Source organism: Heptranchias perlo, chromosome 5 (genome assembly GCF_035084215.1).
Source record: "Heptranchias perlo isolate sHepPer1 chromosome 5, sHepPer1.hap1, whole genome shotgun sequence".
Lineage (NCBI taxonomy): Eukaryota > Metazoa > Chordata > Chondrichthyes > Hexanchiformes > Hexanchidae > Heptranchias > Heptranchias perlo.
The window spans coordinates 113,046,763-113,064,687 of NC_090329.1; the positions used below are offsets into that span (position 1 = coordinate 113,046,763).

The 17,925-nt window shown below is 40.8% G+C and overlaps 1 protein-coding gene across 8 annotated transcripts in view; it reads right to left on the reverse strand.

Annotated features, from left to right (window-relative positions):
• Nucleotides 1-17,925, reverse strand: part of ddo (D-aspartate oxidase) — a 65,009-nt gene that overhangs the window by 23,809 nt on the left and 23,275 nt on the right. For all 8 annotated transcript variants that reach the window (XM_067985040.1, XM_067985035.1, XM_067985039.1 and 5 more), the window contains 3 exons: nucleotides 15,491-15,665; nucleotides 9,967-10,075; nucleotides 1,781-1,957 (listed from right to left, as the gene is read on the reverse strand). In XM_067985040.1, the coding sequence (XP_067841141.1) occupies nucleotides 1,781-1,957; nucleotides 9,967-10,075; nucleotides 15,491-15,662 (458 nt within the window). In that variant the 5' untranslated portion in view covers nucleotides 15,663-15,665. The remainder of the gene's footprint in view (nucleotides 1-1,780; nucleotides 1,958-9,966; nucleotides 10,076-15,490; nucleotides 15,666-17,925) is intronic.

The following is a 17,925-nucleotide window of genomic DNA, read 5'->3' on the forward strand; positions in this document are numbered from 1 at the left end:
GACACGAACAGGGAATGGCAGCGATACTGAAGTTGTCTATGGTCCACCTGCACATCTTTGCTGAAAAGCTGTCAGGACCATGATTGACATCTGAGGTTTGTGCTGGCTGAATGACGAACTGTTCTCGCAGGATACTGCAAAGTAAGCTCATGAATCTAAGTCAAATAAGCTGCCTTCACCCGTTGAGGCTTGCGGAGGGAGCATGACTAAAGGGGGGGGGGAGGGGGAGAGACTGCAAAAATCTCGATAGCTTGCAGCATTTAAACTCGACTATTCCGATGCTCTTCTGGCCAGCCTCCCATATTCCACCCTCCATAAACTTGAGCTCATCCAAAACACTGTTACCAGCTGAGCCAAGCATAGTATGAATCCTCACTTTTTGCCTTAGTTTCTTGGTACCAATTCTTGCTGATCATTCCTATCCGGTCACTATTCACCCAATAATCACAAACTATAAACTGGAGAAAGGAACCAAACCAGCATAGGGCCGTTAAGAAGAAACCATGGAATGACTGCATTTATCAAGTGGCTGTAGGTTAAAAGCAATTAATGAATCATCTTTAGCACAAGAATGTGACTGGAAATGAAAGATCAGAGGAGGTGTGAGTCCAGTGAAGTGGAACGACAGGAAAGGTGCGCTTAGGTAGGTTCTAGTAGTGAGAAATGAGAGTGGACCTGAGAAAACTCTCAAACCACTAAATTAAAAGAGTTTAAAAAGTAACTAAATTATCTGAACTTCAGGTGCTGTTCCGTGTACACAGAAACACACAGGGCCATTGACTGCATTCAAGACTCCACTAACACCTACTGTCACTGCTGTTTCTCGAAAGCTCAGTTGCCAAAGTAGAACTATGCAGGTGTTCTTTAAACTGATATTTCAAAGTAAAACTTTAAAGCTATTCCACCAATTTTAGAATTACTAACCAGGTAATTTGTTGCTCTTTGAAAGGGTCTGTAATCATCATGTATAGATATTGACTTGATGTGCCACCAAGCAGCAGTCTTCTTCAAAGGAACATGACTTACATTTACCTCCCATCATTTGCATTGCAGCTTTCCTAGTCTCACTGTCCTGTGCACATGTACAATTTGGAGACTCAAAAATGCTGGCTTTTAGCATGTTTGATGGCAACGGGCTTAAATGTTGATTGGATTGTTAGTTTAATCACCAAATGAGGTACCAAATATTATAGTTACCATTCCTATTTCACAGGGATTTATACTCCTTCAGACTGCAACACAAGTATAGCAGATTTAATTTTGTACTGAAGATGACAGCAGTTCAATGTAATCAAAGACTGATATCAAAGTATATGAAAAATAGTACATCGTTTTGTAGGGGCAATATATATACCCTTTAAAATTTTGACTTGCAAAGTTACAAAGGGCTTCCACAGTACTATTACAGTACCTATATTGTAAGGTATGCTGAAGACATCAAAGTCAGGCAAAAGTGATTGAGAAAATCTAGTTAATCAGGGAATTTATCACAGCAGTGACTTTACTTGAATATAATTAAGAAGCATAACAGATTTAATCTCTCAAAAGTGGTTATCTGAATCTAAAATATTTAGCTTTGTTATGTTTAGCAACTGCAAAAATGTTCCAGTTGGATGAACTTATTGAACATTTTTCCCTCCCTCCTATATGATGTTTGAAGATTTGCCTTTGCTCATTCCTTGTGGGGTGTTGACCCTTAACTTATATCCTTCACTCTACCACCAAAACTCCAGAAAAGAAGTACAGTAGGGGTGATCCATACCGGTGCTGAAACCCTTACCTTTTCTCCAACCAAGGTAAATAGCAGGTACATTCGCAAAGCAAAGTGGTGTACATCCAGCCAAATGTGGCCTGTGGAAACCTCTTCAGCTCAGAATCATCCATGATCCGAAATCCCAGCACAGCATCAGACCAGAATGGGATCCGTTCCTTAGGAGGCACATTAAATATCTCCCATCTTGAAAGGTATAGAAAGAAAAAATTTAATCAGCCAGAAGATCAATGTAACATTTTATTTACAATTATGTTCCTAAACCTCTCCGCCTCTCCCTCCTCCTTTAAGACGCTCCTTAAAACCTACCTCTTTGACCAAGCTTTTGGTCACTGTCCTAATGTCTACTTCTTTGGTTCAATGTCAATTTTTGTCTGATAACGCTCCTGTGAAGCGCCTTGGGACGTTTTACTACGTTAAAGGCTCTGTATAAATGCAAGTTGTTGTTTTATTTAAAGTCACGATATTCAAAAGTTAAAGAAGCCATATCATTTCAAAGTCAATGAAAATTAATAAATGTTTTAAATGGCTATTTTCCCATTGCCAGCAATGATGAGGCCAGTGATTTTTGGAAGTTTTTTTCAAATAAAAATTGCAGTTCAGGTGATAAATTTTTTAAATGTCAGGGATATTAGCAGGACTTCCATAAAGCAAAATGGTGGGCATCACCCAGTGTTGCAACGTTACTTGTGAAAGTATAAAAGATAGAACATATGTCCAGCAAAATTTGAGTACTCAACAAATGGAACTGAAAAAGGAAAACACAAACTGGCCTAGTCCAAGACCACACTGAATCTTGTGTGACATTAGTGACACTGTCATGGCTTCCTGTACTGTAGGCAGAGCTTGAAAACATGCCGAATGGGCACACAGTGTCGGAGTGTGTGCTCCGTGCAACTATAGTTCCATGCACTGCAAGGTGACTTGTCTAACTCAACAGTGGGTTCATCTTTAACTACATTCTTGATGCTGCACCTTTAAAATAAAATACCAATTTCAGTTCTATGCCAGTGTAAAATTTGTGGAGATGCCGGTGATGGACTGGGGTTAACAATTGTAAACAATTTTACAACACCAAGTTATAGTCCAACGATTTTATTTTTAATCCCACAAGCTTTCGGGGGCTTTCCCCTTCCTCAGGCGGTGTGGAAACATGCCTGAGGAAGGGGAAAGCCCCCGAAAGCTTGTGGGATTAAAAATAAAATCGTTGGACTATAACTTGGTGTTGTAAAATTGTTTACAAGTGTAAAATTTAACAGAGAAAAGAAAACCTCATCCTGTTTTTAAATAATAAAATGTTATGCCATTTGCAATTTCATTCTGCAGTCTTCTGGGCTGAATATTAACTGTGGCAGCTTCAGATCACAAGATTGTTATGGATGAGGAAGGCCATTCGGCTCACCTTAGTTCATCCATCCAGAAAGACTCTGCATTCCCCCATTGCAGGATCAACTTGTTCGTTAAATGATTCCAGGGTTTTTCCCACTACTGCTCTGTCTGGAAACTCCATTTCAAGTATTGATCACTCCTTGTTACAACAGAGACAGCCCAATAAGTATATCAGACCCAGGTTGCAAAACCCAAGTTTGAATACAAATCTAAACAAGTACCTGGATATCCCACACCTAAACATTCTTTCCATGGAAGACAGTTATTATATTTATTGCAAGCTCCAATCTCCTGTATTGTACTCACTGATCATACTGTGGTATTTTCTATACTGAGGAGATCAAACCAAGATTGGGTGACGGTTGCCAAATATTTCCGTTCTGTCCCGTGGCCCTTTCAACTCCCTCTACTTTTCCAATTCTGGCCTTTCCACCATTTGTTGGCTACACCGATCCAACCAGGTTCAAGACACAATTCAGGAACAGCATCTCTTCTTCCTTCTGGCATTCTGCAGTCCACTGGGCTGAATATTAACTGTGGCAATTTCAGATCACAATCGGCCCACCTTAGTTTATCCACCCAGAAAGACCCTAAAGTCCCTTCATTGGCTACATCCATGTGTTGATCAATGTTTGGGTGAAGAAGAACTTCCTGATTTTAATTATTTAATTTATCTTTTACTAATTTGAACCTGTGTCCCCTTGGCTTACTCTTGCAATTTAATATTCTGAATTTACCTTTCTCAACTCCTTAACTGTCTTGTAAGATCAACTCTTGGGTGTCTCCTTCCCAGGCTGAAAAACCCATGTTTTTTTTTTATTCGTTCATGGGATGTGGGCGTCGCTGGTGAGGCCGGCATTTATTGCCCATCTCTAATTGCCCTTGTGAAGGTGGTGATGATGAGCCGCCTTCTTGAACTGCTGCAGTCTGTGTGGTGAAGGTTCTCCCACAGTGCTGTTAGGAAGGGAGTTCCAGGATTTTGACCCAGCGATGATGAAGGAACGGTGATATATTTCCAAGTTGGGATGGTGTGTGACTTGGAGGGGAACATGCACGTGATGTTTCTCCAGTCTTTCTGTCTAACTCAAGACCTTCTACACTAGGATCAGCTTGTGGCTCATGTCTGCATTTCCTCCAGTGCATGAATGTCTGCCTTATTTCTCAATGACCAGATCTTGGTATAGTACTGAAGGTGCAGTCAGAGCACTGTACAGTTTGATCATGACTTCCTCTGACTTACTGGGCCTGAAAATGTTTGATCCCGCTCCTCACTGGTGCTGTTGACGCTGCCAAAGTATCTAGGGTCAGGGCAGGTTCAGTACATTTATGTATCATGAGTGGGTGCTCAGGCCAGTATGGGTACATCTTGACCACCCACTATGGGGAGGGTTGCGGACAGTCACCCTTATCAGAAGGTGTAGCAGCAAAAATGATTGTCCCCCTTTATAAGACGGCTGATCAGAAAAGGTCCAGGGAACAATTTCCATAGGCCAGGACCCCTACCTGGAGACCTTGGTCAACCCCAATTCCAGCCTTAGCTGACCTATATGCCAGTTCATTCCAGCATCCAGGTCACTGGTTGGAAAAGAGGCCAGGACTGAGTAAATTCCCAGCGTGGGAAAACATACCCCTGACCCTGTCCCCTCTGAAATTATGGGCCATGTTCAGGAGTGAACAAAGGTTTTGCCCACCTCAGGCCCCATCAAAAATTGCCAGCCCAAGGAAATTTGGGACCATTTTTTACTCTCTTGGATATGTAGTTCAGCATTCTATCAGCTTTGTTAATTGCTGCTCTGCATTGGTTGAGCGTGTTAAGTATCAAATGTACCAGGATTCCTAGGTCTCTTTCAATTTTTCAATTGTGATTCTTATATCTAAAAAAGGAGATAGGACTAGTCCAGGGAACTATAGACCAATTAGTTTAACTTTGGTGGTAGGAAAAATAATGGAATCCTTACTTAAAGATGTAATAGAAAAACATCTAGAAAGCAAAAATATAATAAAGAATAGTCAGCACGGATTTCAAAAGGGAAGGTCATGCTTGACCAACCTTATTGAACTCTTTGAAGAAGTAACAGAAAGGGCAGGCACGGGTAATGTAGTTGTAACATATTTGGATTTTCAAAAGGTCTTCGATAAGGTACCGCATAGTAGACTCATGACTAAGGTCAGGGGACAATTAGCAGAATGGATAGCATGCTGGCTGCAAAACAGAAAACAGAGAGTAGGGGTTAAGGGTAGTTACTCAGACTGGGAAGCGGTGTTCCACAAGGATCAGTGTTGGGATCACTGTTGTTCACCATTTACATAAACAATTTAGAATTGGGAATTGGAAGTACAATTTCAAAATTTGCGGATGACACTAAATTGGAGGGTACAGTTAATACCGAGGAAGAATGCGACAAAATACAGGAAGACGTTAATAAACTTGCAGAATGGGCATGTAATTGGCGAATTAATTTCAATATAGACAAGTGTGAAGTGGTACATTTTGGTAGGAAGAATATGGAGGCCACGTACTCCTTGGAAAATCAGAGTCTAAATGGGTTAAAGGAGCAGGGGTATCTGGGGGTACAGATATACAAATCACTAAAAGTAACGAAGCAGGTTAATAAGGCCATTAATAAAATGCAAACAAAGCACTTGGGTTCATTTCTAGAGGGATAGAATTGAAAAGCAGAGAAGTTATGTTAAACTTGTATAGAAGTTAGACCACACTTGGAGTACTGTGTACAATTCTGGTCTCCATAATATAAAAAGGACATAGAGGCACTGGAGAAGGTGCAAAAAACGATTTACTAGGATGATATCAGAACTGAGAGGTTATACCAATCAGGAAAGATTGAACAGGCTGGGGATCTTTTCTCCAGAAAAGAGAAGACTGAGGGGTGACCCGATAGAGATCTTTAAGGTAATGAAAGGGTTTGATATGTTAGACGTAGAGAAGATGTTTCCACTTGCAGGGGAGGCCAGAAGTAGGGGCTATAAATATAAGATAGTCACTAATGAATCCAATAGGGAATTCAGGAGAAGCTTCTTTACCCAGCGAGTGGTTAGAACGTGGAACTCGCTACCACAAAGAGTAGTTGAGGCGATTAGCATAGATGTGTTTATCTAGCTTCGCTTTAAATACATGAGGGAGAAAGGAATAGAAGGACATGTTGATGGGGTTAGATAAAGATAAAGAAAGGTGGAAGGAAGCTCGTGTGCAGCATAAACACCAGCATGGACCTGTTGGGCTGAATGGCCTGTTTCTGCGCTGTACATTCTATGTAACTTCATCCTTAGCTTTTTTAACACCATTCATAGAGTACATCTTTCACCCATTCTTCTGTACTTTTCCCTTGACTGTCTCCATGATTTTCCTGTTGGTTTTTACCTTTATAGTCCACTTTGTTCCTTTCTATTTTGAAGTTATTTTATGCATCTTTTGCTCTTGAATGCCATTCCACAGTCTTCCATTTCAGATGGTGACATTTTCCAGTTCTGATGAAGGGCCTCTATGTCAAACATTAATCTGTCTTCTTCCTATCAGATGATGATGGATCTACTGTGCACATTCAGCATTTTCTGTTTTTATTTTGGCAATTTTCAAGGTTATGGCAGTAGCTTAATGATTTAAAAAACGTGCATGTCTTCTTTCCACTATACTGAAGTATAGCCTACAGTTCAGATCAGTTCTGATGCAAGTAGATGCAGATTGTCAGGAAGGTCAAAGAGAACACATCTAATCCATGTTACAAATTGACCCAGGAGCACAGCCCTCTTTCAATTTCACAGACCCAAAAGGATAAATTAACAAAATATGTAAAAAAAAAGCAGCTTTTAAGTCTCGGATTCCTATTTGCCTTGTTGAAAAGTGTTACTTATTACATCTTATTCAAGGATCTGTGTTAATTGTCTTCAATCCCTGTGGGAAAATTGAGTGAACAGAGTTCTGATGAAAGGTCATCGACCTGAAACGTTAACACTGCTTCTCACTCCACAGATGGTGTCTGAGAGTTTCCAGCATTTCTGTTTTTATTTAACATGTTTATACTGCTGGCTACCAGTAGGGCAGCTCCACAACTGTTCTTAATGCTGTGCATGCCAAGTACAGCAGATGGCAGTATGCTTGTTTACTGTGGATTTATTATTACAGTTTATCATACTGGCAGCAAGAGGGAGAAGCAGTGAGCTGCTCATAAATGATATGAGATGAATAAGTGGGAAAGGTAATGAAAGTGGCTTGTCTACAATTTTCATGAAACTTGCAATCACTACCAGTGTTGGCACACAGGTTTGGTGCAATTTACACAGTGATATGGCGATCTGATTTGGGTTGAATCTGACCTCCAGACACTAGTATTAAACAGTATTCATGACAAACAAGTAATCTAATCAGTGCCAACACCACTGAATCTGGTTAAAGATTTTCAGCATGGTTTTAGATGTTGCTCAATATTTGCTCCAATAGTTTTCATTTGGGAGTTGCTATTTGGTCTGGTTAAACTTCATTAAAGGTTAATCAAGCCATTATTATACTTTTCTGAGACATAAACAAGATAGCAAACATCAGAAACTGTCACATATTATGTGTCCATGTCATAACCTTGAACATTCATCTCTCTCGAGTGTTCTAGCATCAGAGTTACATATTAATTAGTTAGTTCCTTCTCCTCCCCCTGCCACTGTTGGCTAAAGTTGGGTTGGCAAGATCCCCACTGGATTTCTTTTATTTGTTCTGAGGATGATGCTGACAGGGCCACATTTAATACACATCACCTCATTGCCCTGAGAAGGTAGTGTGGGTCTTCTTGAACCCCTGCAGTCCTTGTGGAAATGATGCTCCCACAACAGTGTAAGGTAGGAAATTCCAGGATTTTGATCCAGCAACTATGAAGAAACAGCGGAAATGTCCAAGTCAGGACAGTGTGATGTTGTTCCCATGACATTGCTGCTCTTGTACTTCTTGGTGGTAGAGGTCGCAGTGGAGGGAGATGCTGTTGAATTAATCTGGTGAGTTGCTGGAATGCATCCTGTCAATAGTACATCCTGTGTCCACAGTGCACCAGTGATGGAGGGGGTGTCTATCGAGTCCAGTGGCTGGAACGGTGATCAGGGGAATGCTCTGTCCTAGATGATGTTGAGCTTTATCAATGCTGTTGCAGCTGCACCCATCCAAGCAAGTGGCAAATATTCCATTCTACACCTGACTTGAAATCAACATACCAACAGCAAAAACTGTCAACCATGCAGATCATTGGCTAGTATTGGCTATCACTACAGGCTCAAATTCATTCAACACTTCTGCTCATCCTGGTGGGCCAGCTAGATGGGGTGTCAGTCACCACTCCCAATAGCTCCTGAACAGCCATTCTTGCCCTGAATCCTTTCTCATGTGGTTCTTTGTAATCTGCCCCAATATTCTTTCCCCTGGGCTCTCAATCCTCTTCATCACAATATCAGCCTTAATTCCTCTCATTCCCAGTGCTAAGAGTCTCACCATTCATTCTATCACAGATCCCCAAAAACACATCTTTATGCAGTTCATGCATCTGCCTCCATCTCTGCACTCAACCACTAATTCTGCCTCCTCTAATTTGTCTCCCATTAGGGTACAGCAAGTGCACCCTCCTTATTTGCTCTGATCATATCACTGCATCTGGTATTGTTCCCCAAGGCCTTTCTAATCTTTCACACCTGTCAATAATCCTCCTTAACTCTTTTTCTTAATACTCTCCCTCTGCTGTTCCTCTTCACAAACTCAATTACTGCTTGCCCATTTTGATTACCATCATTTACTTGTTCTACCTAATACTGCAGCACATCCTTGACATCCCCTAACAACCCCTATTATGGCACCACACGCACATGCTCAATAAAGACCTGGAGGCTGACAGGATGTGCTTCAAATGGGCTATCGTCGGAATGCACTCCGAGATTCAATTTTTCCCAATTCCATCTAATTAGCTGCATTTCACAGGCGTCTGCTACTTCTAACAACAGCACACATTCCAGCCATAATATCCTACCTAAGCTTCTATGTTAAAAAAGATTTAAAAATGAACAAACTTGCATTCATAATAGCATCTTATACCATCAGGACTTCCCAAAGCACTTACTTTTGAAGTGCAATCACTATTGTTATGTAGGCAAGTTCAGAAGCCAACATGCACTCTGCAATCAAGATAAATCATCAGTTAATCTATGTTTATAGTTTTGGTTGAGGGAGGAATGTTAGCCAAGACACCGGGAGAGCTCTGCTGTTCTTTGAATATTACTGTGGGCTCTTTTCCATACATATGAGGGGTTTTGATAGAGTAGTTAGGGACAAACTGTTTCCACTGGCAGGAGGGTCAGTAACTAGAGGATACAGATTTATGTTAATTGGCAAAATATCCAGGGTGGAAATAGGAGAAATTTTTTTACGCAAGTTGTTACTATCTGGAATGCACTACCCGATAGGGTGGTGGAAGCAAGTTCAGTAGTAACTTCCAAAAGGGAACTGGATAAATACTTGAAAAGGAGTAATTTGTAGGGCTATGGGGAAAGAGCGGGGGAGTGGGACTAATTGGATAGCTCTTTCAAAGAGGCACGATGGGCTGAATAGCCTACTTCTGTGCTGCATTATTCTATGAATCTATGAAAAGGCAGATGGGGCCTGTGTTTAATGTTTGATCGGAAAGATGGAAGACCCTTCGAATATCACTGATAGATCAGAGCTCAAAGGTGACTATGTACAGAGAAGCTCTAGTAGATAATGTATTCTATTCTTTAAAATAATATATATATTAATATATATCAACTGAAAATTGTCTCCTTACCCAGATAAGAACTGCACACCTACATCAGGTGCCTCTGCTGTCTGTGCAATAGAGAAGATGTGACCAAATGTATCTTCAAACCAGCGCTTCTGACGATTGACTGGTGTCTCTGATTTTAACAAGAAAGGATTCTTTTCAAAACAAGAATCAGTAAAAACGAAAACATTTGTAATCACCAACATTGTATACACACACACATATATATACACACATTTTACAATCATTTATGTGCCTTACAATTTCACACCTTCACCGAAAAAGAGTACCGAAAGTAAAACCAGCTATTAAGGACACAAGCCTACCATCGTCGTCACAAAAACGTTCAAATTATGATTAAAACTGCAGGAGTGTTAGATTATATACCATTGATAATGTGATTCAACCTTCACGTTTGGATATTGTTATGTCATCCATCCAGGAAGAAACGCTTTGTGCCACTGCCTCTTTATACATAAAAGTACACAGAAGTTACAACACGGAAACAGGCCATTCGCCTCAACCAGTCCATGTTGGCATTTAGTCTCTATCCGAACTTGGCAAGATAAAGAACCCATGACAGTTATATGACCTTCTTCACCCCTTCCACACACATTATATTTTTGCATCGGTCTATACATTATTAAAAAGGATATAACGAGAGGGAAGCAGGTAGTGGAGACTTTATGGTTTGAATTAAGAAATAGAAAAGGATTTAAGACTGGGGAATAGTGGGAGTTGTGTATAGGCCCCCTGTTAGCAGCTATAAAGTGGCAGAATGTATAAATGTAGAGATTAGACAAGCATGTAGCAAAGGCAGAATGGTTTTAATGGGAGATTTTAACTTTCATATGGATTGGGATAAGCAGACGACCTCATGTCAGAAAGGTAGCGAATTTCTTGAGTGTATTCAGGGCAGCTTTCTGAAACAATATGTCCTAGTACCAACAAGGGGGCTGGCCATATTAGATTTAATAATGAGTAATGAGCCAGATTTAGTTAACAGCCTAACGGTGTGTGAACATAATATGATCAAGTTCAACGTTGTGCTTGAAAGGGAGAAAACTGTATCAGCTACTAAGATTCTAAATTTAGGTAAGGCCGACTTCAACGGGATGAGACAGAGAGTGTCCACAGTAAACTGTTAATGGGTAAACCGACAGAAAATCAGTGGGAGGTGTTCAAAAAAGAATTTAACGTGATACAGATCCAGTTTATATCCCTAAGGGGCAAGAGCTCTACTTGCCAAAAAAAAACAGCCATGGATGACAAAAGAGGTAAGGGACGACATAAAACTAAAAGAAAAAGCATACAAAAATGCAAAAAAGTAGCACAGATCCTGACGACTGGGAGAGATACATAGAAAAGCAAAGGGTGACATAACAGATAGAAAGAGCTACAAAAAAGGAGTATGAAGAGAAACTTGCAAGGGATATTAAAAGCAACCCAAAAAAAATTACAAATATATTAGGAAAAAGAGGGTGGTCAAGAACAATGTGGGCCCATTAAAAACTGATAATGGTGATATTGTAAATGAAAATTAGGAAATGGCAGACATGTTAAATAATTACATTGCTTCAGTATTTACAGTAGAGGACGAGGATAGCATGTCAGACACCCCAAGGAAACTAATTTTGAATCAGAGACGGGACTCGCCATAATTAATGTAAGCAAATTAACAGTATTGCAGAAAATAATAGCACTAAAGAGTGACGAATCCCCAGGACCAGATGGTTTCCACCCAGGATTTTAAAGGAAGTAGGTGAGAACATTGCAGCTGCCCTAACTATAATCTTTCAAAGTTCTCTCAATTCAGGAACCATTCCTTTAGATCGGAAAATTGCACATGTCACTCCACTATTTAAGAAAGGTGAGAGAGGGAAACCAGGGAATTATAGACCAGTTAGCCTAATATCTGTTGTCAGGATATTACTAGAGTCTATAATTAAGGATACAGTGACTGAAAATTTTCAGCAGATCAGAGACAGCCAGCATGGATTTGTAAAGGCCTGACGAACCTGATTGAATTTTTTGAATAGGTGACTAAAATAGTGGGCAGGGGAATGTCTATGGAAGTTGTTTATATGCACTTCCAGAAGGCATTTGATAAAGTCCCTCATAAGAGACTGTTAGCTAAAGTTGAAGCTCATGGAATTGAGGGCGAATGGCAGAAGGCAGAAAGTGGGGATAATGGGCAGGTACTCAAATTGGCAGGATGTGACTAGTGGTGTCCCACAGGGATCTGTGTTGGAGCCTTAATTATTCACCTTATTTATTAACGACTTAGATGATGGGATAGAGAGCCACATATCCAAGTTAGCCGATGACACAAAGATAGGCAGCATTGTAAGCAGTGTAGATGGAAGCATAAAATTACAAAGATATTAATAAATTAAGTGAATGTAGCAAAACTTTGGCAAATGGATTTCAATGTAGGCAAGTGTGAGAGCATTCACTTTGGACCTAAAAAGGATAGATCAGAGTACTTTCTAAATGGTGAAAAGCCCAAAGAGGTCCAAAGAGACTTAGGGGTCCATGTACATAGATCATTAAAATGTCATGGACAGGTACAGAAAACAATCAAAAAGGCTAATGGAATGCTGGCCTTTATATCTAGAGGATTAGAATACAAGGGGGTAGAAGTTATGCTACAGCTGTACAAAGCCCTGGTTAGACCACACCTGGAGTACTGTGTTCAGTTCTGGGCACCACACCTTAGGAAGGATATATTGGCCTTGGAGGGAGTGCAGCGTAGATTTACTAGAATGATTCCTGGATTCCAAGAGTTAAATTACGAGGACAGATTACACAAACTAGGGTTGTATTCCCTAAAATTTAGAAGATTAAGGGGTGATTTGATCTAAGTTTTCAAGATATTAAGGGGAACTGATAGGATAGATAGAGAAACTATTTCCGCTGGTTGGGGAGTCTAGGACTAAGGTACATAGCCTAAAAATTAGAGCCAGGACTTCCAGGAGTGAAGTTGGGAAACACTTCTACACGCAAAGGGTGGCAGAAGTTTGGAACTCTCTTCCGCAAACGGTAGTTGATGCCAGCTCAATTGTTAATTTTAAATCTGAGATTGATAGATTTTTGTTAACCAAAGATATTAAGAGATACGGGGCTAAGGCGGATATATGGAGTTAGGTCACAGATCAGTCATGATCTCATTGAATGGTGGAACAGGCTCAAGGGGCTAAATGGCCTACTCCTGTTCCTATGTTCCTAAATGTCTTGCAAATAGTGCGCACTTCCTGTCCACACAACCTTACTTCCTCTTTCATGATGGAGTCACACGTAGTTAAAATCAATATTTAACACTAAAAGTCTATATATAAACATTTATAATGGCAAAACATTGTATAAACATGCAAATCACATTGTTGTTTGTGGGAGCTTGCTGTGCACTAATTGGCCGCCGTGTTTCCTACCTTACAATTGTGGCTACACTTCAAATTGGCTGTAAAGCACTTTGGGATGTCCTGAGGTTGTGAAAGGCGCTATAAAAATGCAAGCCTTTCCCTTTTTCAACTTGCCATCAGTTTGCTGATGAACCAATCAAATCACTCAAAATGCTATTTGAAAACAATTTCATCCACCATTTCTCAGGAGCTGAAAATTCTGTTGTTCAAAACATATTTCACAACAGCATGCTTAAACTTACCCAATTAACTTCAGCATCTTTTAATACCTTCATTAAAATGTTTACTTCAAGGCCTCAACCTGTCTCAGAAACCTGACCTTCGACTGGATTTTACCTCACAATTGTGCAGAGCTTTCAACCATATCTCTGCATTCTGAGCACGTGCAATCTGCCGAATTTCCCAGTTTGCGCACCAACATGAAGGGTCTGTCAACCTCATCCTGTGAAGATTTGAGAGCTCCTTTGCTTTTTTCAAAAGACTTCAAAAGAAATTGGAGACTGAATCCTCAAGAGTTTTATTTTAGGCAAATCTGCCTAAATCGTTAACAAATGCTGCATTCTATTAAGAACTACTCGGACAAATACACCTGCAATTATGGTTTCAAGAAAGAGATTATTTATCAAGTGCATCTCTCTTTTGTTGTCCGTCACCTCTTTATTGTTTCTGAAAATTCAGTTGAAAAATCTCTCCTCTGAACTATTCTTAAGGCCTAAGGATTTTTTTCTGTAAAAACTTGGAGAAGGCGTAAACTTTGAACTTGAGCATTTGTCAGGTATTTTCTGTTTGTTTGTGGAAATTTACTTTTGTCAAAGACTGTATAAGTCGACAAATTCTCTATTAGTGCACAAAAGGGTAACTTTTTCCACTTCTGCACTCCTGGTGCACATCAGATGCGCATATTGTCAAAATGCAGACCCCACCCCTGCCCCATGATTTTCAATCCATTAATTTTAGGGGGCAGAAAATTTAGGTGTGAATGTATTGAGGTAGGAGGAACACGGTGGGGAACATGCCTGAGGATGCAAAAGAGGCTGTGGATCAGTCCGGGATGAGAGGCTGATGGGAAAGACTGCAGTGGAATTGGGGTCTGATGGTTTGAAAACAGTCAGGTTCCGTTCTCTTGGGCTTCCTGCACCACGCAATTGTCAACCCCAGTCCATCACCGGCATCTCCACATCATGACTACATTCAAAGAATGAGAGCAACCCTAAAGACTGGTAATGTTGCAGTTTTTCTCAGTGATTCAGTATCCATATAGATTATTGTAAGGAATCTTACAACATCAAGTCGACATATAGATTAAGACAGATCAGTATAGAGAACAGTGGGTTTGCTGAATATTGAGGACCACAAACCTTGAGGCAGTAATGGGGAAATAATTTCCTTACAGTCCCAGTCAGTTTCTCCTGTCACCAGCGCTTCAGTTTTAATACCAGCATGCTTTAAAGTGCTAGGGCTCTCCCTCTCGGGCAATCCAAAACTGAAGGAAGTTCCCAGCTGCTTACTGTAACTGGTTACACAGTCAGCAAGTGCTCAGTGCACTGGTGGTGTAAACCGGTGCACATCCAGAGTCCGCAAAACCAGCTGCTTACCGTGGAAACTGCACTTACAGTTGGTGCTTGCTCCATTCCACAGACTGGCACTTTGATTCAGACTCTTAAGTTGAAACAGGGCCGGTGAGCTGAAGATTTGCTGACTGTACGACCAGCTGTTACAATAACCTTCACTCTTCACTGGGCCGAAAGAAGCAGAACGATAAAACCTGGTTATTAAAATTAAAGTGCCAGCGAACAGAGCAACTGATGGGGATAGCTGCACTGTGGAGTGAAAATCATCGAATTTATTGACGATGTTGCACCACCTGCCCAAATTAAGGGAATGAAAACCGTGTTCTGCCACTAACTAGGAATGGGTGAAAAATCGAGACTAAAGTGTATGGTATTTTTTGAGATTTCTGGACCGCCCAGATAAGCATTATTTATTCTTGTTATATTCTTATGCAATTCAATAGTTTTTTTCCAGGAACTTAATTTGCAGTGTCAATTCCAATGTGATTCTTGCAATTGCTTTTCACTGCAAATCTGCATTCACATGTGGTGCAAACTAATTCCCTGCTAGCTCACCTGGAGAGAAGTGTGGGCTGAGAATTCCGGCAGCGAGATCACTGGTTGTGTGCGGAGAGAATTTTTCGGCAATCACAGTAACAGAGCAATGTGGAATCGACTCGGCTACACAGACAGCGGTAGATAACCCCACAACACCGGCTCCAATCACAGCAACTCGGATCTCATCCATGGTCTGTATGAGAAACAAGAGTCAGAAACCACATAAAAACATAAGAAATAGGAGCAGAGGTAGGCCAATCGGCCCCTCGAGCCTGCTCCGCCATTCAATAAGATCATGGCTGATCTGATCCTAACCTCAAATCTAAATTCATGTCCAATTTCCTGCCCGCTCCCCGTAACCCCTAATTCCCTTTACTTCTAGGAAACTGTCTATTTCTGTTTTAAATTTATTTAATGATGTAGCTTCCACAGCTTCCTGGGGCAGAAAATTCCACAGACCTACTACCCTCTGAGTGAAGAAGTTTCTCCTCATCTCAGTTTTGAAAGAGCAGCCCCTTATTCTAAGATTATGCCCCCTAGTTCTAGTTTCACCCATCCTTGGGAACATCCTTACCGCATCCACCCGATCAAGCCCCTTCACAATCTTATATGTTTCAATAAGATCGCCTCTCATTCTTCTGAACTCCAATGAGTAGAGTACCAATCTACTCAACCTCTCCTCATATGTCCGCCCCCTCATCCCCGGGATTAACCGAGTGAACCTTCTTTGTACTGCCTCGAGAGCAAGTATGTCTTTTCTTAAGTATGGAGACCAAAACTGTATGCAGTATTCCAGGTGCGGTCTCACCAATACCTTATATAACTGCAGCAATACCTCCCTGTTTTTATATTCTATCCCCCTAGCAATAAAAGCCAACATTCCGTTGGCCTTCTTGATCACCTGCTGCACCTGCATACTAACCTTTTGATTTTCTTGCACGAGGACCCCCAGATCCCTTTGTACTGCAGTACTTTCCAGTTTCTCGCCATTAAGATAATAACTTGCTCTCCGATTTTTCCTGCCTAAGTGCATAACCTCACATTTTCCAACATTGTATTGCATCTGCCAAATCTCCGCCCACTCACCCAGCCTGTCTATATCCCCTTGTAGGTTTTTTATGTCCTCCTCACTCTCTACTTTCCCTCCCATCTTTGTATCATCTGCAAACTTTGAAATGTTACACTCGGTCCCCTCCTCCAAATCGTTAATATAGATTGTAAAGAGTTGGGGACCCAGCACCGACCCCTGCGGAACACCACTGGCTACAGGTTGCCAGTCCGAGAATGTACCATTTATCCCAACTCTCTGCTTCCTGTTAGATAACCAATCCTCCACCCATGCCAGAATATTACCCCCAATCCAGTGATTCTTTATCTTGAGCAATAATCTTTTATGTGGCACCTTGTCGAATGCCTTCTGGAAGTCCAAATACACTACGTCCACTGGTTCCCCTTTATCCACCCTGTACGTTATATCCTCAAAGAACTCAAGCAAATTTGTCAGACATGACTTCCCCTTTGTAAAGCTATGCTGACTTTGTCCTATTAAATTATGTTTATCCAAATGTTCTGCTACTGTCTCCTTAATAACAGACTCCAAAATTTTACCCACCACAGATGTTAAGCAACTGGTCTATAATTTCCAGCCTTCTGCCTACTACCCTTTTTAAATAAGGGTGTTACATTAGCAGTTTTCCAATCTGCCGGGACCTTTGCCGAGTCCAGAGAATTTTGGAAAATTATTACCAAAACATCCACAATCCCCACTGCCACTTCCCTCAAGACCCTAGGATGTAAGCCATCAGGTCCAGGGGATTTATCCGCCTTGAGTCCCATTAATTTACTGAGTACCAATTCCTTAGTGATTTTAATCGTATTTAGCTCCTCCCCCCCAGAGCCCCCTGTTTGTCCAGTGTTGGGATATTCTTAGTGTCCTCTACCGTAAAGACTGAAACAAAATATTTGTTCAGCATTTTTGCCATCTCCATGTTTCCCACCATTAATTTCCCGGTCTCATCCTCTAAAGGACCTACGTTTGCCTTAGCCACCCTTTTTCTTTTTATATAACTGTAGAAACTCTTGCTATCTGTTTTTATATTTTTTGCTAATTTATTTTCATAATCTATCTTCCCTTTCTTAATCAATCCTTCAGTTACTTTTTACTGTCTTTTGAAGACTTCCCAATCTTCTATCCTCCCACTAAGTTTGGCTACCTTATATGTCCTTGTTTTTAGTCGGATACTATCCTTAATTTCTTTACTTAGCCACGGATGGCTGTCATTTCTTTTACACCCTTTTTTCCTCAGTGGAATATTTTTTTTTTGAAAGTTGTAAAATAACTCCTTAAATGAACACCACTGCTCATGTACCGTCTTACCCTTTAATCTATTTTCCCAGTCCACTTTAATCATTTCCGCTCTCATACCATCATAGTCTCCTTTATTCAAGCTCAG